At 37.9% G+C, this 26,742-nt stretch overlaps 1 protein-coding gene across 1 annotated transcript in view; it reads right to left on the bottom strand.

Moving 5' to 3' along the window:
• DMD (dystrophin) overlaps nucleotides 1-26,742 on the bottom strand; it is a 1,374,504-nt gene that overhangs the window by 937,446 nt on the left and 410,316 nt on the right. The window contains 4 exon segments of the mRNA XM_068422827.1: nucleotides 11,315-11,487; nucleotides 16,673-16,765; nucleotides 19,740-19,817; nucleotides 20,787-20,879. Of these exon segments, the coding sequence (XP_068278928.1) occupies nucleotides 11,315-11,487; nucleotides 16,673-16,765; nucleotides 19,740-19,817; nucleotides 20,787-20,879 (437 nt within the window).

Genomic DNA, 26,742 nt, shown 5'->3' with positions numbered 1-26,742 from the left:
CATCACATCAACCACATTTCTCCACAAAGTTGCAAAAACCTATAACCTCACTTCCCCAAACCACCTGTTTTCACCAATAGTGCCCTGCTCCAGTCACTGACCAAAACACCCATAGTGGGCTTGCTTTTCTCTTCCAGTCCCAAAGAGTGCCTGGGAGAGAAGGATCATGTGCTGCGGCTGTGTACACTAGGACTGGCTTGTGGCAGGCCAAGCAGGACAGATAACTGCTGATGTCATTTTGTAACCTTCCTCTTCTCCAGCCTCCAGTTTTTCGCTTCATTTACTGTTTCTAAGAATGTAATTGCTTCTGAGATTACCAGCTCATTGCTATATCTGATTGAAATCGGTCAACAGGTTCAAAAATTCATGACCTGGGAACATATGCAGCATAGCTGAACATGCCACTTTTCTTACCAAAACCTTTAGAAAAATGCACACTTTTCAAATGAGTATAAAACTGTAGTCACAGAATCACAGAATGAACCAGGTTGGAAGAGACCTCTGGGATCATCGAGTCCAACCGTTGCCCTGACACCACCCTGTCAACTAGACCATGGCACTAAGTGCCATGTCCAGTCTTTTCTTAAACACATCCAGAGATGGTGACTCCACCACCTCCCTGGGCAGCCCATTCCAATGTCTAATGACCCTTTCTGAAAAGAAATTCTTCCTAATGTCCAACCTGAACCTCCCCTGGCAAAGCTTGAGGCTGTGCCCTCTTGTCCTATCGCTAGTTGCCTGGGAGAAGAGGTCGACTCCCTCTTCACTACAACCTCCCTTCAGGTAGGTGTAGACTGCAATAAGGTCACCTCTGAGCCTCCTCTTCTCCAGGCTAAACAACCCCAGCTCCCTCAGCCGTTCCTCATAGGTCAGACCCTCCAGACCCTTCACCAGCTTGGTCGCCCTCTTCTGGACTCGCTCCAACACCTCAACATCTTTCTTGAAGTGCGGGGCCCAGAACTGGACACAGTACTCAAGGTGCGGCCTCACCAGTGCCGAGCACAGAGGGACGATCACTTCCCTAGACCGGCTGGCTACACTGTTCCTAATAGAGGCCAGGATGCCATTGGCCTTCTTGGCCACCTGGGCACACTGCTGGCTCATGTTTAGCCGGCTGTCGATCAGCACCCCCAGGTCTCTTTCCACCGGGCTGCTTTCTAACCACTCTTCCCCCAGCCTGTAGTGCTGCATGGGGTTGTTGTGGCCAAAGTGTAAGACCCGGTACTTGTTCTTGTTGAACCTCATGCCGTTGGTCTCAGCCCATCTATCTAACCTGTCCAGATCCCTCTGTAGGGCCTTCCTATGCTCCAGCAGATCGACACTCCCACCCAGCTTGGTGTCATCTGCAAATTTACTGAGGGTGCACTCAATCCCTACGTCTAGATCATCTATAAAGATATTGAACAGCACCGGCCCCAGAACTGAGCCCTGGGGAACACTGCTAGTGACCCGCCGCCAGTTGGACTTTGCCCCATTCACCACCACTCTCTGGGCTCGGCCATCCAGCCAGTTTTTAACCCATCAAAGAGTCCACCCATCCAAGCCCCGGGCAGCCAGTTTGTCCAGGAGGATGCTGTGGGAGACAGTGTCGAATGCCTTACTGAAGTCTAGATAGACTACATCCACAGCCCTGCCCTCATCTACTAAGCGGGTCACTTGGTCATAGAAGGAGACCAGGTTGCTCGAGCAGGACCTGCCTTTCATGAATCCATGTTGGCTGGCCCCGATGCCCCGATTGTCCTGCATGTGCCGTGTAATGGCACTCAGGATGATCTGTTCCATCACCTTGCCTGGCACCGAGGTCAGGCTGACAGGCTTATAGTTCCCTGGATCGTCCTTCCGACCCTTCTTGTAGATGGGCGTTACGTTTGCTAATTTCCAGTCAGCTGGAACTTCTCCAGTTAACCAGGACTGCCAGTAGATAATCGAGAGTGGTTTGGCAAGTTTGTTTGCCAGTTCCTTCATTACTCTGGGGTGAATCCCATCCGGGCCCATAGCCTTGTGTGTGTCCAACTGGCACAGCAGGTCACTAACTGTCTCCTCCTGGATTACAGGAGGTTCACACAGCCCCCCGTCCCTAACTTCAGGCTCTGGGGGCCGAGTCTCCTGAGGACAACCGGTCTTAACATTAAAGACCGAGGCAAAGAAGGCATTGAGCACTTCTGCCTTTTCCTCATCCCCGGACACTACACTAGTCCAATCATAGGTTTTAGTTGATAGGAGCAAAAGCACTAGAGCACAATTTAAATGCTCTTGAAGCAAAAGACAGAACAACTGAAACTGAAGTATTGCTCAGTTACACAGTCTGAGCCCTCATATTATCAGTTGCACTATTTGCAATATAAATGATGTTAATACATTGTGATCTTTGGCATTTCATCTGAGAATTATCCATTAGGAGATCATAATTTGTTATCAGGCACTCAGGAAAATAAAGTTTAATTGGGTATTCTGTAATTAATGTGCATATAATATGACAAAAAACAACTACACTATCTGTGACTTTGATATAGTGTTCTAAATCAGAAAACATTTAACCGTATAATTTTACCTACAAATAAATCAAGTATGTTATTTACACAAATTAAAATGTTGCAGTTAGTTATGACAGATTTACTTTCATTTTTATTATTTTTAAAATTTCATTTTAAACAGTCTCCCATAGTCATAATAGATGGGAAAAATGTTCACTACATCATACTGTAATAACTTCAAGAGAGCAAAGGAAAAATTGTAATAGTTTATGTAGTTTATGTAATTCATATAATAGTAATTTCCCAGTTATGCACCTTTGCTCTCCAATTTTTTTCTGATGGAAGTGATTTACATAGTAACAATTAAGCTATTCTGAAGTATTTTGCTTCTCTATACAGAGGTTCTTAAAAATTAATTTAAAATAGAGGTTTCTCCTTCCCACATGCAGAACAACTTCAAAATATTAAATCTGGCTGGGGGCAGGATGGGGAAGGGAAAGAAAACCTAAGAGGTGATAATCTCTGTTTCTAGTCATGGACGCATGAAGCCTGTGATGTCACAGACTGGGTACTAACACACAGGCATTTTCAAAATACAGATCATGTCTGCACAATTTTTTCCATCCTCCTTGTATAGGGTATGACTGGAATGGATTTAATGTTCTTCATACCAGCCCATATAATGCTGTGCTTTGTATTTGTGGTTAAAACAGTGTTAATAACAAACCAATTGTTTGGCTATTGCTGAACCATGCTTACACAGGATCAAGATTTTCCCCACCACCTCCCCCAAGCGAGTAGGCTGTGGGTGGGCAAGAAGCTGAAAGGGGATGCAGCCAGGACAGGTGACCCAAACTGAGCAAAGGGATACACCATGCTATATAACTTGCTCAGCAATAAATACCAGGGTAAAGGAAGAGTGGGGTGAAGGCCTGTATTGGGTTTGCATGGCAAGATTTTGGTAGTAGCGGAGACTACAGAGGTGGCTTCCGTGAGAAGCTTGCCCTATGTCCGATAAAGCCAATGCCAGCTGGCTCTAAGATGGACCCACCACTGGCCAAGGCTGAGCCAATCACCAACAGTGGTAGCACCTCTGTGATAACATATTTATGAAGGGGAAAAAAACCCAACCTGTGCAACTGCAGCTGTAGAGAGGTTTGAGAATATGTGAGAAACAACTCTGCAGACACCAAGGTCAGTGAAGAAGGAGGGGGAGGACATGCTCCAGGCACTGGAACAGAGATTCCCCTTCAGCCTGTGGTGAAGACCATGGTGAGGCAGGCTGTCCCCCTCCAGTCCGTGGAGGACCCCGTGACAGAGCTAGTGGATGACCCCACGGAGAGCTTGCGCTGGAGTAGGCTCCTGGCAGAACCTGTGGACCCACGGAGAGAGGAGCCCACACTGGAGCAAGTCTGCTGGCAGGACTTGTGACCCCATGGGGGACCCACGCTGGAGTAGTCTGTTCCTGAAGGACTGCAGCCCACAGGAGGGACCCACACTGGAGCAGTTTGTGAAGAACTGCAGCCCATGGGAAGGACTCATGTCGGAGAAGTTTGTGGAGAACTGTATCCCATGGGAGGGACCCCACGCTGGACCAGGGGAACAGTGTGAGTGCTCCCCCTATGGAGGAAGGAGAGGCAGAGACAATGTGTATGAACTGACTGCAACCCCCATTCCCCATCCCCCTGTGCCACTTTGGAGGAGGAGGTAGAGAAATTTGGAGTAAAGTTGAGCCCGGGAAGAAGGAAGGGGTGGGGGAAGGTGTTTTAAGATTTGGTTTTATGTCTCAATATCCTCCTCTGATTTGACTGGTAATAAATTAAAGTAATTTCCCCAGGTCAAGTCTGTTTTTCCCATGATGGTATTTAGTGAATGATCTCGCCCTGTCCTTATCTCAACCCATGAGCCTTGCATTATATTTTCTCTCCCCTGTCCAGCTGAGGAGGGGAGTGATAGAGCAGCTTTGCTGGGCACCTGGTATCCAGCCAGGGTTAACGCACCACAGAGGTTTTGCCTTTCAAGATGGCTCCTGCTTGGAGACTGGTTGGGCATCAGTCTGCTTGTGGGAAATGCCGAGTTACTGCCTTTGCATCACTTGTTTTTCTATTCTTCTTTCCTTCATTTATTAAATGATCTCTATTTCAACTCATGAGTTTTCTTGGTTTTGCTTTTCCTATTCTCTTCCCTGTCCTGGGGGAGCAGGAGTAGAAGCAAGCAAATGGCTGTGTGGGTGCTCATCTGCTGACTGGGGTTAACCCACCACACTCCTACACCTTACTCTACAGGCATACAGATATTCTTCAATTCTTTATTCTCTCCAAATTTAACACTTTTTGGCTGGCATAGGATGCATAAGCTCATACATCAATTTTAGCAAAGAGAACACTGTAACAACAAAAAGCTAGCTCTTATGACTTTCTTAAAAAGCTCTGCAAGGATGTGTTGCACAAATACTAGAGAGACCAGGGTGTGAAAGATTTTTCTTTCTTTGTCCTAAAAGCTTTTGTCACTGAATAGAATGATATTCAAGAAACTACCTCTCCCCACCCCTCAAATGCTTTTGCAGGGATGTGAAGTTCTAATGACTCTTGCGCTGCTCAGAGCAACACGTTACCTTCACAGAATCACGACTCATTCAGTGATAGAAGATTTTATATAGAGGAACATGCTTTCTTCTAACCAGTCAGGACTCCACTGGGCAAGAACAATAACTTTTGGAATTATTCATTGAGGAATGATAGAATAGTGTCTTATTCCTCTCAAAAAACCTCTGTCATCATTAATATCATCTTAGATATTCAATTTCATCCAACTTCTCAATTGCATAATCCAGGAGGATATTTTTGAGTTAATGTGTCCAGATAGGCCAAGACTATCATCATTATATCTTCTGTAGAGGTAAAATTCTCAATACAAGACACAGAGAGAATTAAAAAAAAAAAAAACAAAAAAAAACAAAAAAAAAACAACAAAAAAACAAACAAACAACAAAAAACCCAAACAAAACAATAAACACCCAAACACAAAAGTTTCAATAACAAAGATTCAGATAACATCATGTTGTAGAACACCTTGGTTGAACTTGCATGCTTACTAGCTCTATTGCATATGTGTGTGCCTGTGTAGAACATACACAGCATCTCTCTTTTTACACTTACTACAGATGGCAAAAATTTGAACACTCTGAGACACAGCTATAAAAGTATAAGCTTCAGTAAGTCACTGACAGGTTTCTTATGAAATTTTGAAACTCAGAGGCAACAGACAACTATGTCCAGTAACTCCATCTCACCACAGTGCTCTGTTCCTAGCCACAGCCCCTATCAGCAATAGAGAGTTTCAAGACACATCTTAAAAGATTACACTTATTTTTCCTCAGAGCCTACCTGCTAAATCTTTGTCAAAAATGGAAAGCTAATTTTCATGAGTGCAGATATAGATATTATGACTAAATAACTCCCACAAGAGTTTATAAGCAGTGAAGAAAAAATAAACAGTATTTCTGGGGGTTAGTTCCTTTACTTACTAAAGAACATGCTTATTCATTCAAATAAGGTTTTCTCCATATGAACCTGAATTTAATTCATCTAAGATGCGTACGGCAGTGAAGCCTGAAAAGGTAATGAATTTTGCAAAGGTGTAGATTCAAGAAAAGTTAGAGAAAGAAAGCATGCACTCCAGAGGGAGAATTCCGAAGGAAAGAAACGAAACATTGTGAAGATACTTTAAAATCACGGGATGTACTGTTTTAATTTCTTCAGCATTTCTGAAGTGACTAATTTCTAAAGTATTACAAGCCTTTAAAACAGCAACGTTTATAACTTACATAACTTTTGGTAAAAAATAATTACACAAAGGTAATTACTAATATCACTAAGAAACATCATGCATGTTTTAACAGGCTATTTTCTTAAGCTGCATTAACATCTAGCTAAGGTTATAATGCTATTAGAACTGGGTGGCGATAAAATAATTTAGTAAAAGAGCAACTTACAGATTTAATTCACAAAAGCTTTCCATCAGTGGATGCAGAAAGGAGCCACATTTAGATCATAAAAGTCACCATCTCCTTTTCAAGAGAAAAGTTGTGGTTTTGTTGTTGTTGTAGCTTTACTTATACAAGAAAATCTTGTCTATGTCTTCAGCACTCTCATAATTAAAATAAACCAGGAGCCAGTAACTAGTGTGTAACTTAGTGACTTGTTACAATAAGAGTATCTTCATACCTTTTCATACTATTGTTTTTACTTCTGCTTTAACTTACTGAAGACAAACTTTCACTGCTTCTATCCAGGACCTCTTTTTATACCCTTTTGCTTCTCCTCTCTCCACTCTGTTGTCCTGAAGCAGAAACAGCTGCAGTGAAGTGCTCATTTCTAAGGCAGTCACCTGGCCTAAGTTCAACTATTTTAAAGAAGCAAAGAGGAAGCTAATGAATACCACTTGTTCCCACTTCAAATTACTGATTAAAGGGCCAGGGGAAAAAAAAGCACCTCAACAAAGTCAGAGGAAAGAGGTAAAGCTCTCTCTGATACCCATCTGGAAGAGAAAGATTACAAGAAGAAAACAGGGAAAGCTCTCTGGGATCTGAAGCTTGAAGTCGGGGGAGTTTCATCTGTAGCAGAACTGACCATATGAGTCCATTCTCATATCACATTTTCAAACTATGGATAGCCTTTTTTCTGACTAATTCTGCTTCCATTCCGGAGAACATCTAAATGTAACCAAGACTGTGCACACAAATTACATCCTGAGGGTCAACGTGGAAGGCTTATGGCTTATCTCTGAAGTACACCTGAAGGAAGGGCTAAACTCAGACTTCAGTGTCAAAAGGAGAAGCCACTATTTGCAGTAAAGACTATTTTTGACAATTAAATCATTGAAGTCTTTTAAGTTTCAAGAGAGATGAACATATGTTTTAAAAAATTAAATTTTCTACCCATGTTTTTTATATATGAACTAAGTTATTTCTGAAGTACCCATAAAGACAGCCGCAGCGCTTCAGAAGAGCAACAAATCCTTGTTTTTCTTCAAGAGCCCATTTGAATATAAAAATTGCTGGGAGAAGGAGAGGTACTGACAGGTATTGTAGAAAGAGATAATAATGAAGGAGGGAAAAAAGGCAATGGAAAAAGTGAATTAATGAAATACAGATGAATAAACTCAGAGGAAGACAGAAAAAGAACAGAACATCTGGACCAAACTTTATGGAGAGCAAGGAAATGAAAGAGAAAGAAGTAGAACAGGAGAACTGGAGAAACAGAAAATCAGTCAGGGAAAACAGAGGAGCTAAATTCAAAAGTGTCTTCAGAGCCCTCAGAGGGCTTGTCATGCTATGTATGCAAACCACAAAATATTAACAAAGCATAGGATGTGTGAGACACCAGGTTTCTCTGAGACTTCATGTAAATTGGTGTTGATCAACTTTTATTAGGTGTATATCCAACCTACTTTAGGCATGAAGCCATGATACTGACACCTAAAAAGTAGTTGCCTGCCTTTTAGAGTGACTAAATTAGGTGTCATTGTTTCTGTAGAAGGCTTTTTATTCTTATTGGATAGAACTAGGTGCTTCTGAACACTCAGAATGTCTTAGTGTACCTATTTTATTGATTGCATCTGGAATCTTGAAGGGCAATTCAGTGTTCCTGCATACTGTGCATGGAGTGCAAAGTCATTGAAAATCATTATAGAGGACACACTAAGCACAGAGGTTCATCTTAAAAATTACTGATTCAGGGCTTCAGAGAACATTAGGTCTTCCTCTGAGGCTTTTGCTGAATAACTTAGTGATTAAAGTCCAAAAGAAGACAACTGGTGTGTCTTGGAGTCTTGCCTCAGGGAATCTGAATGCGCACTCACTGTTTCCGAGAAGAGAGCACTAACTACTGGGCAAGATACAAGACTTCCGTAGAGTAATTCTTTTTCACTTCTACTGAAGATATGTTCACTGTGCCCAAAGCTATGCAAGATTTATGGCAGCAGACACAAGAGGAAAAGCAAGCTTAAGTTTTGCAGCCCTGTTTTAGAAAACCCGAATAAAGTACATAAATTATAATAAGCAGGAAATGAATGTTCACAACTGGTGAACTTTGCACTGAACTGAACACAGCAGCGCATAAAGTAGGACATACAGACACTTAGAGGTTTGTCTAGACCACCTCAATGTGGCTTAGGCAGGCAACTGCCTTCCCCAACCAGGGACTGCTCCTGAATAAGAGCCTCTGTTCAGACTTCTGAAGCTCTCTTACAGGGAGAGACAAAAAAACAATTTCTGATTACTGATTTCAGACACTAGATGATATTACATGGTCCCGTAGAGCACACAGTCTGAATATCTGAATATCAGGCACCCTAATCACGAAACAGGCAGTCTGATATGGTGTCTAGGTGAAAAGACGTGCCGCCACTTTGGCCTTCTGCTGCACTGATTTGCTGAAAATGAAATCAAGGTAGTTACTATGCCATAGAGTACTAATGGTTTTAGCCTTTGAGTCTACAGTACTAATTAGTTATACAATATAATTTCAGCATAACTATTTTTTGGCATTTTTGAAATCAAGTATTTTCCCTTTGATGTGTATCTGTTTTTTCTTCCCCAGCTGTATCCAATGCAACAGAGGAAACACTGTACCACCAAAAGTAGTAGGAATAGAATCACAGAATTGTTTTGGTTGGAAAGGACCTTTAAGATCATCAAGTCCAACCATTAACCTAGCACTGCCAAGTCCTTTTTGTATCACAGAGTTCCTGTGTGACTTATATAACCTGGTGTTTGAGTTAAAAACAGCATTTTCCCACTTAATAAGGCTGTGCATAGACAATGTTTTAGGAAGACAAAAAGGTATTCAAGCCCACAGAAATTATGCGTAAGCTCCCACACTGTAACAGAGCTTCCATGAAGGTAAGTGATGCAGACAGAAGAGTATCGTACACAAAGTTGTTTTTTTTTTTTTAATAATCTACAAGTACTGAATTAGATCTTTAGAAAGAAAGAGATTCATTGATTTCTACAGGATAATTGCATTCTTACAGTCAGGTCCATCAAAATGAAACCACTTATGAAATGACAGAGAGAGCTAATTAAAATGAGAATTATAATCAGTGGAAATAACAAAAAAAAGTGAGTTTAGACAGTGTTTGGAAAAAACCCACCAAACCACATCTTAAAGAATGACCAATGAATAAAGTAGTTATTCAAAAGCTAGTGACATAGTCACTATATTTTAGTTCTTTTCTTATTTAGCTCCCCAAATGCAGTTCTCCTAACACATGCATAAACATTTGCACCACCACTAAGAAGGTGTGAGCGCGTCAATGCCAGAGTAACAGCAGGATGGTGGGAAAGCCAGTTGTTAATGTTATAAATACTGAACGCAGGTGAAAGACACACAACAAGAACTTTTAGAGTATAATGAATTCTTCCTTAAGATAATGTCTCATTCCTAACATTACAAGCAAAGAATACTTGTAATTGAAAGTTCCTGGACTTTAGTTCAGTCAGATCTACTCAAGGATCCTAGGCATATGCAGGGTGAAAAAATGGACTCACAGCAAGAAATGCCTACTGTGCCTGGGATGATGGTGTAAGCATAGCCACTGTAAAAGGTTGTCAGTGTTAGTCTTCAGACTACAACAGCAGTAGACTAAATCAGACAGCTTCATTCAGAAACAGTTACATGAGCCAGTGAAAATTCTGAAAAGAAATATCTGCAGGTCTTCACTGCTTAAGTTGGAAGGCATACATATACTGTCTCAGACTACGCTTTTAGAAGTATTTTGCCTTATTTTATTTTAAGCCTTTAATGCAACTAAAAAAAAAAATGGCCCAACTTGTACTAATATCTTGAAAATCCCTGTTGTCTCATACTAAAGTGAGCATACCCATTTAGACGCTCAAAAACTTGACTCTCACTGATAATTTGGAGCAGTCAGCCAGCTTGCAGGACAGCCCCCTTTAGCAGAGACGTATAGAAGTAGGAGAAGAGAGATCAGGAGGCTTAGCACATTGGAAAAATAACTACTGCTTTAAAACCAGTAGTGGCAAGAACTAGACCTTTAAGATAGATAGATTGGCTTGCACGTATTCCTTAAGCCAAGTACACAGAACCACTAGAGAACTCTATATCTCTAAAGGTAGCATTTTATACAGCATAGACTAGAACAAGACAACTTCTGAGAAAGGGGGAAAATTCAAATCAGCTGGGGGAACAACATGAAAGGTTTTGAAAACAAAGGCTACCTTCTCCAGCTTGTGTCCTTTCGAGGCAAATTCATACTTTCAATCCAGAGGCTTTCAACAAGCACTGCATTTTACCCCTTTAAGTATCCACAGGAAAATATCCTTCTCCCTCTAGGACAACCTCAAAGGCTTATTTTGCAGACATGAAACTGGAAAAAGCTTCTTGCCTGTTCATCTGCAACAAAATAACGGTCCACGCAACTCCTATCTTTTTTTTTCACATGCAGGCAGATAAACTTCATCTAGGTGACTCTTCTCAGGACTGCAATTTATGGGAATCAGAACTTCTCAAAAGCTTCAAAGCCTGTACTGCTTGAGACTATCATCTACTTGGTATATACACTGAAATTCCAGAAAAGGATCTGAACTGAGCATATTTGTTTGCACTGTGAAAAGCTCAGACCCTCTCCCTCCACAAAAGAATTCAGTTCAACACCAAACAGACCACTCAGGTCAAAGTGAACTGGCAGTCATTTAAAAGAATGCTGAAAAAACACACAGGAAGCAGCTAAAACCCCCACATAATAGACCATCCTCAAGCCCTGTTACAGCTGTCTCTTACAAGCTCACTGAAATAATGAAAAGTTAGTTTTCCTACCTGTGACTGTGGAGGAGTGCATTGAAAGCCAATCCATCAGACCAGCTACTGGTGAAATTGATAACATTGACCTGTGGGTAATTACGAGTCGATTGGCGGACCCAACTCAGCAGAATCTTTTCACTGTTTGTCTGCTGCAGTCCAGCCATGATGTTTTTCATTACATCTTTGACCTACAATAAGAGACAGAATTTCATCAATAATTGAATTTACTCATTAAAAGCTGAATTTTTTTTTTGGACCCCAAAAAACTTCAGCTGCCTGGATTTAAGTCTTAAAGAAAAACCTTTTATGTAGTTACAGAACACACTTGGTGTCACAGTATAATGATACAACTCTGAATGCTTAAAGACAACTGATACTGACTTGTTGGTCACCATTGCTGATGCATTCAGTACATTCATCCCTGTGCCATGTGAAGCGTTCCATGCACGAACAGAGATGGCACATTTGTTTGCAGCAGTTACAGAAACAGAGTTCCTTCAAACTAAATATTTCTCCTTGTGGTTTTCTTTGCTCTGGAAATATGTCCTTAGTTAATATGATACCTTACAGCAAAAGTTGATAAAAAGCCCTCAAAACATAGATAATGTTTTTGACTTAAATGTGCAAACTATATCTGCTTACAAGCACTTGGATGAAAAGTGAATTTCATTGCATGCATTAAAGGAGTATTGTATATGCTTAATTTTAAATATTTTAATGAATAGTTAATATTCCTCTTCCATTAGAGAAAGCTCACTGACCTACAATTATTATTTTACAGAAAGCCATTAATTCTGAGGGCTTTTAAAAATATTAGCCTGGAGGTTGACATAATGGAGTAGATTATATATTTCTTAACAACTTCTTTACTAGTGAAATAGCACCCAAAACTTCTATTAAGAAGTCTATAATTTATTCTCCTGTAACATAATCCCTTTTAAATCATTACTTTCTCCATATATCTTGTAAAGATTAGCAGCTCTTTCAAAATACTCCCTAAGATATTACTTAACTCTGAAGGTGCTTATTGTTGCTTATTTGCTTATGGAGTATATAATTTCATTATATTTCTCCACTTGAATTGGTCTGCAGCCAGTATCAGTCAAAGAACAAAATTCAGTGCAGAAGCTACTTTATGATAAAGGATGGATCACTTTGAAATTGTAAAACCCATATGATAACATGCAGAAGCTGTAAACTCAAAGAATAATCATCAACAACAACAAATTAATTACTATGTTACTGTAGAAAAAAACAGATACCATTTTATTGTTCAGTCTGGTAAGTTTTTTGCTAGTTTCACAGTAATTAATTCAATCACTTGAACAAATGAAGATATGAATTACTAAAAGAATGTCTTGCTTTTACATCTCAGATGCATACTACCAATGGTTTCAATTTTCTTTTTGAGACTTACGTACAAAGTTAACTTTATAAGTTATTAGTTTCTGAGATGAGACGAGAAACTGATCCTCTCTAAATTTAATGAGACGCATTCTTGACTTTAGTCTAAGATTGTAATTTGCACCAGTGAAAATGAATATAAAATTGTGTCAGGTAAGAATAGCAGCATTTTATAGTTGCCTCCATTTTTACACCAGGAGACAGAAAGTAAAGAGTTTAAGAAAATTAAGAAATACACTCTTTAGTTTTGCTTCATATGTCTGAGTGGGTGTTTTGAGTTTCCCATTAATATTTTCAGTGTCTTCATTATTGAGAGCTGACAAAGTAATTTACATAATTCAGCAAGAAGCTAAGAGATTTGCCTCCTGTATTTCCAGGCAAAAACCCTTCACTACTCTCAAAATATAAAATTTTGTTTTTCTTTAATCCAGGTGCTAAAAAGAAGAAAAGTTGCACCAAACTTAAACTATATGAAAGACTACAAAGTATTGAAATTATGGTAGTGGAGAATTGTTCAAGCCAGGGTTTCATTGTTCATTTTGGATTTTTATCATGTGCTTGTATGTGCAAATGCAGATTTATCTGAATATTATAAGCAAACTGTAACATTTGAAAAATACAACACACATTCTTATAAAAGCATAGCTGAATGAACACAGAAACACAAGGTTTAGAAATATAAAAGTTCACAACATATAGAAAAGACCAAGTGTTTGACTTGACATTAACATAAGAGAAAGGAGCAATAAGTATGAACAGAGGAAATTAGGCAAAAACAATAAAACAATGGGCCATACAATGGGCCATCAGGAAGGCAATTATTCAGAAAAATCCAGGTGATAGTTTTCCTTTTGATTTAAAGAGATTAAGCCAAAAACTTAGCATTTATTTCTACTTTTGAGTAAACGAATACAAAATAGCTTCAAACTCATCTTGTTGAGTTTAATATGTTGACAATGGATAAAGATTTACTTTCATTTTCCTTCATTTCTCCACAGCAGTGAAGACTGTTAGATTTATGATTTTTTATTGTCTCCTAGAGAATGGCAGGCATTTAAAACAACAAAGTAAAAAGGTCTGATCTCATCCTGAAGGCTGAGGTCACTTCCTATTCAGTGAGATATAGTGGAAAACTCCATTTTTACAACTGGAGCCACCTTGTCCTCCTGAGCACCCTGAGGGCTGCTGCCATCCCTCCCACCTCACCCGGCAGCTCGGCAGCACCACAGAGCACCATGCCACACCGTGCCATGCCATGCCACGCTGCGCTACTGCGGGCACAGCACTACGCTGCCCACAGGACGGCTGGGCCCTGAAGCAAGATCAGCATCTGAGCGGAAAATTCTGGCTGACATTGAGGATAGAAGGATGTTTTTGAAGGCTTCTCAGTTAATATGTACTCTTCAGAAAAAGTAGTACATAGAGATATGTTCTTGTCAGCCTGAAGACCAAACCTGTACTACAGCAATAAGAAAAGATTCAATTTTGAATAGAAGCGGGGAAAGGGCAACACAGGCACCACCACAGATAACTTCTGAAATGTTAAACTGCCAAATGGAAAGCTGTGAACAGAATGGGAGCACTGCTATTCTTGTCACCACACCGAGAAGCGGCCAAAAGCAGCGCACCCAGGCCTGGCCCACGGTGGCAGCGGACCTCTGTTCTCCTCGCTGTAGGACCACGTCCTGGAGTCTGTGTGTGTGTAGCTGTGTGCATGTAAGGTGACTAGGAACACGGCAAAATCTCAGGCTTGCACTACTTCTGTTTCACCTAAACCCGACAGTCGGGCACAATGATTTATGAGAGCGGCACTTGTCTTCAGGATGCCAGCCCCTAGGAGAGAGGAAGGGAAGGAGGAAATCTAGAAAAGTTATTCTCAAAGCAAGGTGCTTTCACTTTTCTCAACCAAATAGGAACCTTACAGCTCCCTGGCAGAGCGACTTAGAATTTTTTTCTTCCTATATTTCAGGTATTCTGACTGCATAAATTACTTTTTTTACAGCTAGAATCCACTAAACTCTTTCAAAGAACATTTTAAAGATCTTTTAAGAACATTTTCATAGATGTTCAAGACACCTATCAATGTAAAGGATGTTCTTTGCTCATTGATTCAAGGTGGATTGACAGAACTGCTAATATTTCATTTCCACCATTATACTTCAAAATAAAATAAAATGGTCATTACAATTAAAATACCAGTTCTGCAACAAGTGCACAACAGGCCTGATGCTTTTAAGAGGTCTCAAAATGAGGCTAACTGACTGTTGAAATGCACTGTGCTCTGAAATATTTGCCTTATGTATATGTCTATTATTTTGCTTTTTTCCTGAAGACAGTCAGGATTTTGGCTGCAACTCTTAACAAAGATTTTTTGTTAGGGTTTTTTTTTCATGCTCTACATGAAAATAGGCTTGCTCTTAAAAAAAAAACAAAACCACACCAAAACAACTTACTGCAACATAGAATGTTTTTCCACTCTTAAGAGTCTTTGTCAAAAGTGGCAGTTCAGAAATTAATTGTTTTATTTTGGCTTTGCTTAAATGTTAATGCAGCAGTGAGGCTGGGATCACAGAACTGTGAGAAAGAGGGCAGCAGTTTCAAGGAAATAGAAACTCTGAAAGATTCAGTACCATAAAGAGCTTTGGCAGCAGGTGCTCAGCTCAGAACAATGGTTCAATTTCAGTGAAACTTTTAATAATAAACTGAAAAACAGGCTAGATAAGAAAGGACACAATCACCACAGGGGTATGGAAAGCCACAAGATTTCTACTGAACCAAAATGAGAGTGGCAAGAATGAGTCAAATCTTTTTTGCTGCAGTGCCTCTACCACTGCCTCTCCTCAATGGGACTGCTGATATCCACTCGGATTGGTACTGTCTCGTTATTCAATTATTCAATATTTTATTGAATTTTATTATTCAATTCAAATTTTTTCCTTTCATGCACCTTTCTTCTACCTTTTTTTTTTTTTTTTCATTTTACAGAAAGATACTGAAATTTTTGTAAGAGACAGTCTTGTTGTCATATGTAAGTACAGTTCTGTCCTAATTTGGTCCTGGTTGAAGGATGTGAAACTGGAAGAAGCCTCTTGCCTTTACCTGCAACAAAATAACTGTCCACACAACTCTTTTTTTTTACACGCAGGCAGATAAACTTCATCTAAGTGACTCTTCTCAGGACTGCAAGTTCCAGAAATCAGAAAGTGAAAGGATTTGCAAAAGCAGGATTGCACCATGAAGCACAAACTGCACCAGTAGCATGCACTAAATCAACTAGCCTGGGTATTATTATTTTTTTTTTTAGGCCTCCCACAGACTACAAATATATATAGTAGTCTTGATAGGTTATCATAGGTAATAAGATGTTTTACCCAGCTGTAGACAACTGGCAGATTTGTTTGGTGTCCCTGAGTCCATAATTTAGTCTTTAATGACATCTTCTTGTACTTCGAGCTGCTCAGTGCCAAGAAAAATCTGTGATAGGCAAAATGGTATGAACAGGAAGAAGCACCCTTTCTTAAGAAACTTCGAGTCTTGTTTCACCAGAAGCGCTGTCACTATGTAAGATAGTACCAACCTATATACAGGGTAGAACAATCACGAACATATTCTAGATCACGCAAATCACTCTTTCTAAGCTACTAAAAAGAAAAGTGACTATGAAAGCTATATATCCACATTGGCTTCGTCTATCCGTTATTCTTACAACTGTACTATATATTGTCTTGCGACATCTGACTGTGAAATTAGAATGAAAAGAGCTGCTGCTAATGCTCTAAAATCTATTTATCTTCTTAAGTTTCTTAATATCCTAGATAAACAGACTGTAAGCAGACTGACATAAAACTTGCTGATAGGACATTATTTGCAATACCTGTGTTTTCTTTGTAGGTTGTGGCTGGATAACAATGGAAAAAAGATCAGTGGAATAAAGGTACTTCATTGAAAGAAAGCAGCAGTGCTACTCACCTGCCAGTGAAGGATTATATTCCAGATCAAACCAAGGGTCAGCTTATGATTTCCATCCACAATGTCTGAGCTCCCAATATTTACCAAATCAACCTAGTAAAGAAACAAAAAACAAATACTTGTGTAAGATTAACAGTAAACATAAGATGCTGGTGTTATTTTCATACATTTGGCTTTAAACTTCCTTTGTGGTGAGGGAGAGGGAGAGATGGGCTAGGGTAAATCTCTCATTTGGTTTCTGTTGTTAACACCCAACTCATGTTTTATAAATGGCACAACTAATGTGCTGGCAAAAAGCAAGCAGTGATCTAGAGTTCCAATTATTCCAGTTACAGCATGTTGTGAAAACATACAATTAAAAGTAATAGTTAATAATAACTCAAAAATCTTTTATATTAAGCCTCTACTATTGTAAATCACAAAACTGATGGGTGACAGAAAAACTCCTGTATTATGCTCTATACTACCTTATATAACATACTTTGCTGAAAGCTACACACACATCTAGACACTGTAAGACCCTACAAACACAAGATATTATTCTACATATTTAGATTAAAATAGAACTTATTTTACCTTAATTAAATTCTACACGGTATAAGGCAAGGCAGGATGTGTTCTACAGTACAGAGAAACCAATGATTGTGATCTAAGTCTTTTCCCCATTAGGTTATCCAGTAATGTTGTTTTCCATAATTATATTACGCATTTGCAACTTCATAATGCATCAGCATTTATCACCCTGGAATATTCTTTCCTCCACATATGAAATGATCTTCCACCCTCTCTCACTTTTTATGCTATTTAAATAAGAAAAACAAATTCAGCGATGTGAATGCAAGACAATACAAGCTAAGACCTGCACTTTTGGATGGAAACTGATTCTAAAATTTCTATCTTCACTGTTTCATAAATGCAGTTTTTCATGGTCAGATCCGATACTTATATGGCAAAGTACCCCATTTCTTCACAAATTACAGTCTGCACATCTCTGCTGCACTTCTGAAGCTGTTTGAAGTTACATCTGTAGAACGACTAAAGGTTTTGCACACTCAAAACAAGCCTCTTTTTTAATTTCAATGCACCTATGTATAGGTCATTTTTACTAATCACATACAAAGTAGATATTTTGTCAAGATCTCTAACACTCCCTGCTAACTCTTTTCTTTAAGAATTCAGAATTTTTGTACTAAAGGCATATGAGACTGGCAATTCATTCTAACCAACAGTGTCCTGGAACATTTCCCAAGTGGAACTTGGACTTATATCCTAAATTTCAAATGGGGTCAACATAGCAAGTGACCCACTACAAAGCTTATTAGGGTATCACCTACATGTTCTACAGGCCAAATCCTCCGTCTGTTTTTGGAAATGGAAGTCTGAATACATAGAGCCTACATTGATTTTGATGAAATAGAGGAACACTTCCCAGTTTGTGTCAGCATTGCCTGAGGCTATATTGGGCAACCCCTCACCCCGACACTATCACCTTTCCATAGGAAAAAAAAAAAATCTGTAAAATGGATTGACTGGAAGCATTTTTCAATCTGTTACCACCTAGATGACTGCAGAAACTCAGAGCAAGGATGGCACATACCAGCTGAAAAGTCTAGATTACTTAGGTTTTAATAGCTTTAGAACCATTGATTTTGCATTCCTGAAATCCCACAGAAATCACTCTTGAGACGATTTTGAAGGTTGAGGAAACTATTTCACAGGCAGATCTTCTGACTTCATACTAATTTGATATAGTATATATACACACTATACTAATTTTTATATTGTGTATAGCTTATAAGGTTTTAATTACATGAATATGATGGCCACTGGGTGACCACTTCACTTTCTAAAAGAACATTTTTTCTTCTATATTCTTCAATTGGAATACTGTTTTCTTTCTATATTTGAAAAGGACTGTTGTTGAATTCTAGAAATTGAATAACCAGCACATTAATGGATTTAGCTGATATGTAGTGAATAAATACTTTTAAAAGCATTTACTATGGAAATTTGTAACAATATTCCAGGTATGCAATGAAAACTTTCTTGTATATTGTGAAACAATGTATTGCTGATTTTTTTTCAACAACGTCAAATATTGAAAATTTTGAAGAATTAGACGCTTTGCCTTCTATTTATTTAAATGAAATTCCATTTAAAAAAAACAAAACAAAACAAAAAATCAAGCTGGAGGTCTTTATGCCAGTCTTATAAGGTCACTTTCATTTATGCATGAATCTTCAGATGGATAAGCATTACCTCAAATTTATAAAATTGACAACTTTATTCAGCAGCTGAACTCAAGCTTGTTTAGTGACCTACTGCAGCTATCAAGAAATCCAATATAATATGCAGCATAGAATGCATTATCACTGTTCCATCACATCTTACTGTTAAGTTTAAGTAAATGTTGTAGTTTATTTGAATTTATTCTTGAGGAGGAGATATAATTAGTTGGCCAGTGAAAATGTCTGCCAAAGTTATGGGTCCATTAGAATGCTTTCATAAGGAAGATATGAGAATATTTACTCAAAAATGATGCACAGGATACTGGCTTGAAAAGTCAATTTTGACAAAGTAGAATGGAAAGTGGTTTTGATATGATTCATTTCCTTAATGTTATGAACCATAAGGAACAGACATCAATGAAAATTTACCAAAAAGATTTCTTGTAGGAAAAGCCTCAGTTTTCCAGACTTCACAATCATGAGAGCTTGTGAGTAGGTATTTTGATAGGTAGCACCTTCTAAGGTATGGATGACTTCTTGTAGTTAACCTTTTAAAATGTATTTTAAACACCGTGCAAAAACACCATAAAATTGTGTGTGTTGATCAGTCTTCAGATAGCATCTGTTATAGATACATCATTCAAACATTTGCTGGCAGCAGATTTTAAACTGAAAGATATTCCATCCTGGTGCTGAACAACAAAGTATCCAGGTCACATTAATAAAACTGCCCTGACTCCAGTAATCATATACTATAGGCCAGAGTTTGATCCAAGACTTACAAAGCATTAAGCATGCTATCTATAGGATGTTCTGACCCTGTCTGGATGATTACTTACATTATTTCTCTGCAAAACCTGCAGTGCTTTGTTGACATTGTTCAGAGCATGAACTCTTGTGGAGCCCTTTTCTTTTGCCTACAAAGAAAATAAAACAAATTTGACTACCCAAAATCAAAAACTAGAATACACTATATGTAGCCCAAACCTTATATTACACTCAGAGTTTTCTATTTCATGAGCTTATGACAACAACAGTGAGAATATTACCATACATTGTGCATATGCAGCTTCCCAACATGAAATAAAGGCAATCGTAAAACAAACTGGATCCACAGTTGGAAAGTAATTTGGTATTTTGATATTTTTCTGTGAATGAATCATTGAAATGTAGATAAAATCAGAGAATTCCAGATTGTTTTTTTTATGATTAGTCTTCTTCTCCATGGTACAATTTTGTAACATTACTGTCACAACCAAACAGATATGCATCGGTTTGTTTAATATTTATTTACAAATATATTCTCTCTGTATTTTTATTCTCAGACTCCCAGCCTACTTCATTACTCTTTTATGAGAAAGTTTCAAAGAAAGAACCCAAGCTCACGAAGTCCAAGGAGGAACACCAGAGAGTACGTGTGACGTGTGGCTTTAGAACTTCCAGGCTAACAAGAGCAAGCTGTTCTCTCTTTTCAGACATGTACAACTCCAGTACACAGACTGTAAGTACGAAATTTATTAGCAAAATATTCTAATTCTACATATTACATTCTATTCCTTGTATTTGGCACAAACATCTAGTGATAGTTTCTGAATTCCAGCTAAAATCTAAATATTTAAATGAACCCTGCCTTAGTCTTGTTTCTCCTTGCCACACTTCCTTAATAAGTGCATACAACAATGTAGAACATTTTCATTTCAAATATATGTCTAGCTCTCCGTTGCAATGTTTCCTCAATTTCAAATGAAAGTCAAAAATATTCAGATCCCTAAAAAATACCGTTTCCACAGGCCGCCATCAATGGAGGCAATTAATGAACAACACCTACTACAACTATCATAACATCAAGATTTCAATATACAATAAATATGTTAAGATACACATACAAGTTTTTGGCCTGTAAGGCATTCCAGGAGCTCCAGAAGCCTTCGTCCATCTCGAAAATCATTAAAAAGATCTTCTATGTAACGTCTTCCAAACTGAAATGAAATGACAGTTTTAGTTAATTCGAACACCAAAGAAAGGAAGCATCAAATTGCTAAAATAAGACCAGAAAGCTGTAGAAGCCACTGTCTTGCAAAGTGGTGTATTCCACCTGTGAAGATAGACTGTGCTATCTAATTAAATAACAAATATGAAAGGTACGATGAAAAGTAAAGGAGGAAAATATCTCACAACTAAACTAATAGGGTTCTCACACATACATCTGTTTTTAATAGGGTTCTATTACATAAGAGAGATTGGTGCCTACCTTATTTCAAGTACTTTTCTTATGGTAAGGAATGTACATCCTTTATCCCCTCTTAAAATTATACTGTTGATATCATTTGTGAGAAACTGCTGCAGATACAATAATTTATAATTCATGCAAATATCATTAATTCAAACAATTAAGCCAGAACTAAATACTAATGGAGGTAGAACGCAAACTGGACTTGGCAATTAAGGTTCAATTCACGAGCAAAATAGGAAAAATAATTTGCCAAATGAAAAAAAAAATCTAAACACCCAGAAAGAGATATCAAGTTTAAGTGCCTAGTAGGTGCTCTTTCACGTGGCAGAAACAAACTTAGAATTACACAGAGGTAAGTTTCAGGTTTATTCTAGTGAGGATCTAAGAAATATATGCATGTTAATAGGACATACTTGGAGTTGTGCTGAATCAGGGCCTCATTACCATAAGTGGCTAAAGCACAATTCACATTTTGTACATAGCATCAGCAAAAGATGAAAGGAAATACTTGGGATTTTCCCCCATGTGACAATGGTAAAAGATTATTTACTCTTTCTAAAATTCAAGCCAAGTTTCTGATCTGATGCTTTGACTAATGGATTAAATTTTAACAATATAGAAATATAATTTTTTATAGTTTAGTCACTGTGCGACTTTTATGTGCGTCTATAAATTTTGATGTATTTTTGTATGTATAAGAGCTATTGAGAACCACAATAAAAACCAGTTATTATTTTGTGCAGCATCAAGTAGATTCACATGTCCACATTATTTCTGATTTGTGAAGTTTCACAGATGCTTTGATTGGTTTGAGAGGAAGCATCTGTATTTTAATTTGCTAGAATTGACACCATGCTGACCTACATTGTACATCTTCCATTTTTACCACTGAGCAATGTAGAACTGGGAACCCATATTACACAGAAAACATTTGCTTTCCTGTCAGCAGTGTTGCTCTGGTACTCACTGCAATACTCATTAGAGCTGGCTGGGAATTTTATGAAAAACATATTTTGTCAGAAAATATCATTTCCTTCAGAAGGCTTCTTAAACAGAGAACAGAATTAAGGACAGTTTCCACCGCTAGACTCTTTTTTTCCTTGATCAATAAATATTTATGTGTACAGCACAAGCTTTAGTGCTATTGGCTACTCTGGTATGTCTCTTCCCCTTTTCCTTTCTCTCTGCTTTTCTGAAGCAAGAGCTCATTTCAGTCTCTTCAGTTTTTGGTAAAGTCTTGTTTCTGTTTCACGGAACAAACAAACCTAAAACATAAAAAAATTTCTACAGCAGTGTGCAGCTTTCATACTCTGCACAACCCATTCCAATTAAGAGTATTTTATAGTTAAGTTGTGCTGCCACTTGACTACCTAAAATATCTGGAAACCAGTACTGAACAGATTCACATATGATTTACTTACCCTGCTCAACCTCTTGAATTATCTGTTTAACTAATAATAGTCAGCAACTCTATTTCCTGCCTTGAATTTAGTATGGGAAATAGTTTTGATAAAATGTTTTAAATTATGGTATGAACAATCATGTGGCATTATGCAAGTCAAGTCATACATGGTATTCCTGAAGTTGTCTATTACTTACTCTGTACAGCATAAATTTAAAATTAAAATATATAACTAAATCAGACAGACTTTTGTTTTGTTCCCTAATCTTGCAGAACAAAAATTATTCTTGCAGAGCTGAAGCACAAGACGTATGCACTTCTAAGGGAACATTTTAACATTCTTTAGAAAGTTGAAGTGATCAATAGTCCCTTCTGTAACTCTATGAAAGAGTTGTGCCCATAATGTTACTGAATCACTCTGGGAATATGAGCATAACGACATTTTGATAATAGAATATAATTATATTGCTTTGTATCATAAGGGAAAAATAGAACTAGCCTTCATAACTGCCTATGTGCCTGTCTGTCTTACTTTTTGCAGCATTTATGCTATTCATAAAGTTTACATTGAAATTCATCTAGGACAGCCAAAAATTCTGCTTGACAAAATAATATGGGTCATTTTTTTTTTTTTTTATAAAGCCTTCAGACAGAAAAGAAAGACACCCCAGCAGGACATATTAATAAGAAAACTATTAAAAGTAAACCTTAAAACAAAAGTTACCATTGATTTTTTAGGGTCTTGGAAGTATACCTTCCATTATTCAGCAACTAAAAATACCTTAAGACACCCTATACTGCTTCCACAATATCATCCTTAACCTGAAGAAGGTTGCTATTTTTCTGGTAACAGGGTAATTAAGTCTTCTTTCTCAAATAGATTGAATGTCTTCACTGGATCGACATTGCAGTAAGACTTCAGAAACAAAGAGCTCAAAGATGCATCAAATAAATTCATTGTGTCATTGAAAAGGGTCTGTTAAGTTGTACGAAGCTTTGAAAACAATGAAAAATCAAGCATGGCTAGTTAATGATTTGCCAAAACAAATGCCTAGTCCTTTATTACAAAATTCTTGTTGAAAATAACCTTGTTTAAAACTTTTTTTTATATTGTAACCTACAGCCACCACCCTTTAGCAACAGAGGAATGAAAATGTTCAGAAGAATCTCTTGTGTTGTTTGTATGCATGTTGATTTGTTACTCTCCTTGTATCACAAACTTATCCAAAACCTAATTTTAAAAAATGCCCAAAGCAGCTGCATGCTGGATTGTTGGTTCACACTTAGTTCTTCTTCTAAAAAAAAAACACAATGATGGAAGAAATGGGAGAAACAAGAGAGCACAGGACAGGGGAAGGACTGAAGATACTGCCTGTGAAGCACAAGGTGACTTTTCATCAGCGTGGTACTAATTTCCTAACCAGCAGTTTGACTGGCAGGAATATGAAACTAGACATAATTGTATGATCTTAATCAATATATAAGCTATCTATAACATTAGCTAAGCAAATCAGCAAAGTACTTATAATCTCTCTCTTCCTTGTTTGCTTATTTCAGGGAGACCAACAATTAATGGAGGGATTTGGGAGACTGGAGGCAGGGATGAAAAGGACAATGAGAAAAAATGTACAGAAAAAAAGAAAAAGAGGGACTAACTGTAAAACTGAAATTAAAAAAAAAGAAAGAAAGAAGCAGAAATTACTTTCTAGAAGTAGGACTAACAGAAGGAAAATCTAAGACAGGAATTTGTTAGAATCTTCATTACTAAAAAGACTCCAAGGATTTAAGTATACGGCAGTTTTATGTATTATTTTGAACTACTGTCTTCATATTAAATAAAGCTCAAAACACAGACAATGTTCTTGATTTAGATGAGACCTTAGCTTTGAGACAAGACCTGTGTCTCCAGGAGAGGCAGGAAACCCGGACCGCAGAGCCTGGAAGGGAGCTGTAGCGCGGTCCAGCTGTGCCCCCAGCATGCAGGGCTGTGGAACAAAGAGCCAGAGGTGCCCTGCAGTTGTGGCTGGGACCTCAGGCTGCTGATTGATACTAAAAAAAATTAAAAGACAAGATACAATCCAGAAAGGCAGAAGGACATAAGCCATAGGTCTTCACTTAGCTTTTTCAAGTAATTGTCTCAAGTTCAGTTTGTAAATCTGTAAATCTTGCTGAACAGATGTCAGCAAGAAGTAAAAACTTGGTTGGCTTACAGACATTACCCTTAGTAAGACTTTCAACAATCAGCCTTTTCTTGCAGTCAAAATATTTGATGCCTCACTCTGTGAAACAATAAAGAAAAGTCATTGAGCTAATCTCAACAGATCTTTTAAGTCAGTTTTAATAAAAGAGGGATTATTAATACTTGCTCCTGCTCTTCTAAATATATTAAAGGTTGAATTTCTCTCCCCGATATCCTCATTTACAGTTTGTTCAGTTCTGCTGGAAAGTTCCATGAAAGTGACTGACATTTTCTTTCATTGATGCTGGATTACTATTACAGCAGCAAGATATTGTTCCAGTCATGAGGGAAGAAAGATGCACTGGGCATAGTTTAATTAGACCATAGCTTTACTGACTCATGGGAAGCACTGAGCAATAATTTGAGCTGCACAAGCAGTCCTTTCTCGCTTCATCCTTTTCTCCTGTTAGAATACAGAGGCATCCATCCTGCTGCAGACAAAACTCTATGCTGACCAGTTGTAAGTCAAACACTGAACACGCGGTTTGCCTCTCTACTGTCAGAGCTCCAATCTGTTTCCCAGCCTTTGTGGGAAGCCACAGACATCTTTTTTTTGCAGTTTAACTTCAGCTTTCAAGGAATTACACAGAGGAGCAACTGATGAACTCCAGTGTTTTAAAAAATATTACTACTGACCAACTGAGAGGAAGGTCTAAAACCCTTCTCTAAAGATGCCACACTCTTCTCACAGGCAACGAATCAAATATTACTATGAATTTCAACAAGGTAGCTCTCATGATGCTTGCAGCAGGCCCAGAACACCCAACTCAACCCTTAAAGAGGGATCTAGGGGCAGGTCCTACCAATTATCTGAAGGCAGTTCATGTTTGTGGGACAGGACACGTACTCCCAGAGTAGGAGCTGGTTTCCTGTCCAGACCCTGATGTTCATGTAATGATACCAGATCCTCCTGGCACTTCTGTTCAGTTCTTGTAAAAGGATATTTTCTTCGTAGAGTCTTCTCTAAGACTAATTATGTGATAATTAAAATACTGGAAGTTTCATCATGCATAGCAGAACTTCCTAAAGTTATGTTGATATGCTCCCCAACCTTGGAATGACTGAATTTCATGAAGCTGATTTTCTCTGCTCTGAAAGCAAAGGGAATCCATTATTTATTAATTAGACACATGGCATTTTAAAAGTCAAAACCAAAATAGTTATTATCTATCCTATTTTCATATAAAATTTCCTTATGAGGTTTATTCAATACAACTTGAATTCACTTTAATTAGACATTCTATCATCTTATCTATTAATGCAATTTGAAAATGAGATTTTGAAATTAATCGCATCACTAACCAGATTATTTTTTCCAGATTCAGTGTATTATATTTTTCATAAGGATGAAATAAGATTAAGAGTAGATATTAACTGTAATAGCATGATAGTATTAAAAAAAAAATGAACATCTGTTTGGAAAAACAAAATAAAACCTACTGATACAGTTTCCAATTAGAGCAGGAAAAATATAGTTATATCAACAGTAGATTTTAATAGCATTACAATATATAATATTTCAAAAAGGTATATAATCCATAATGTCAATGGCTAAAATGAAAGGATATAATTTCAGTAATTTAATATTATTTTGCAAAAGGTTAACTATTCCCATAGAAGTAAATATCTTATAAAAAACTGATATTGCTCACTGTGTGCAGACCATAAACATGCAAATTAAAGCATGAACAATTTTTTAGGCAAAATTTGATGGACCAGTTCTAAGCTGGCAGAGATAGTATAGCCACCTCTGGATACCCACACCTGAATGTGGCGGGTTTTAATGTACTCAGGTATCTGTCAACAAGGAAATAAACAAAAGCTTATTATTTTATATATGGTGCACATATTTCATTTACAAGCATATATGTCCCCTTTAAAATCTGAAACAAGTCAGGTTATTGCCTCTGACAGGATCAAGGGAAAAGTATTTTTTAAATGAAAGGTTACCTCTATTGCAATTCCAGC

Source organism: Nyctibius grandis, chromosome 2, assembly GCF_013368605.1.
Source record: "Nyctibius grandis isolate bNycGra1 chromosome 2, bNycGra1.pri, whole genome shotgun sequence".
Lineage (NCBI taxonomy): Eukaryota > Metazoa > Chordata > Aves > Nyctibiiformes > Nyctibiidae > Nyctibius > Nyctibius grandis.
The sequence above is the reverse complement of the archived record's forward strand: the minus strand, read 5'-3'. Positions and strand labels throughout refer to the sequence as shown.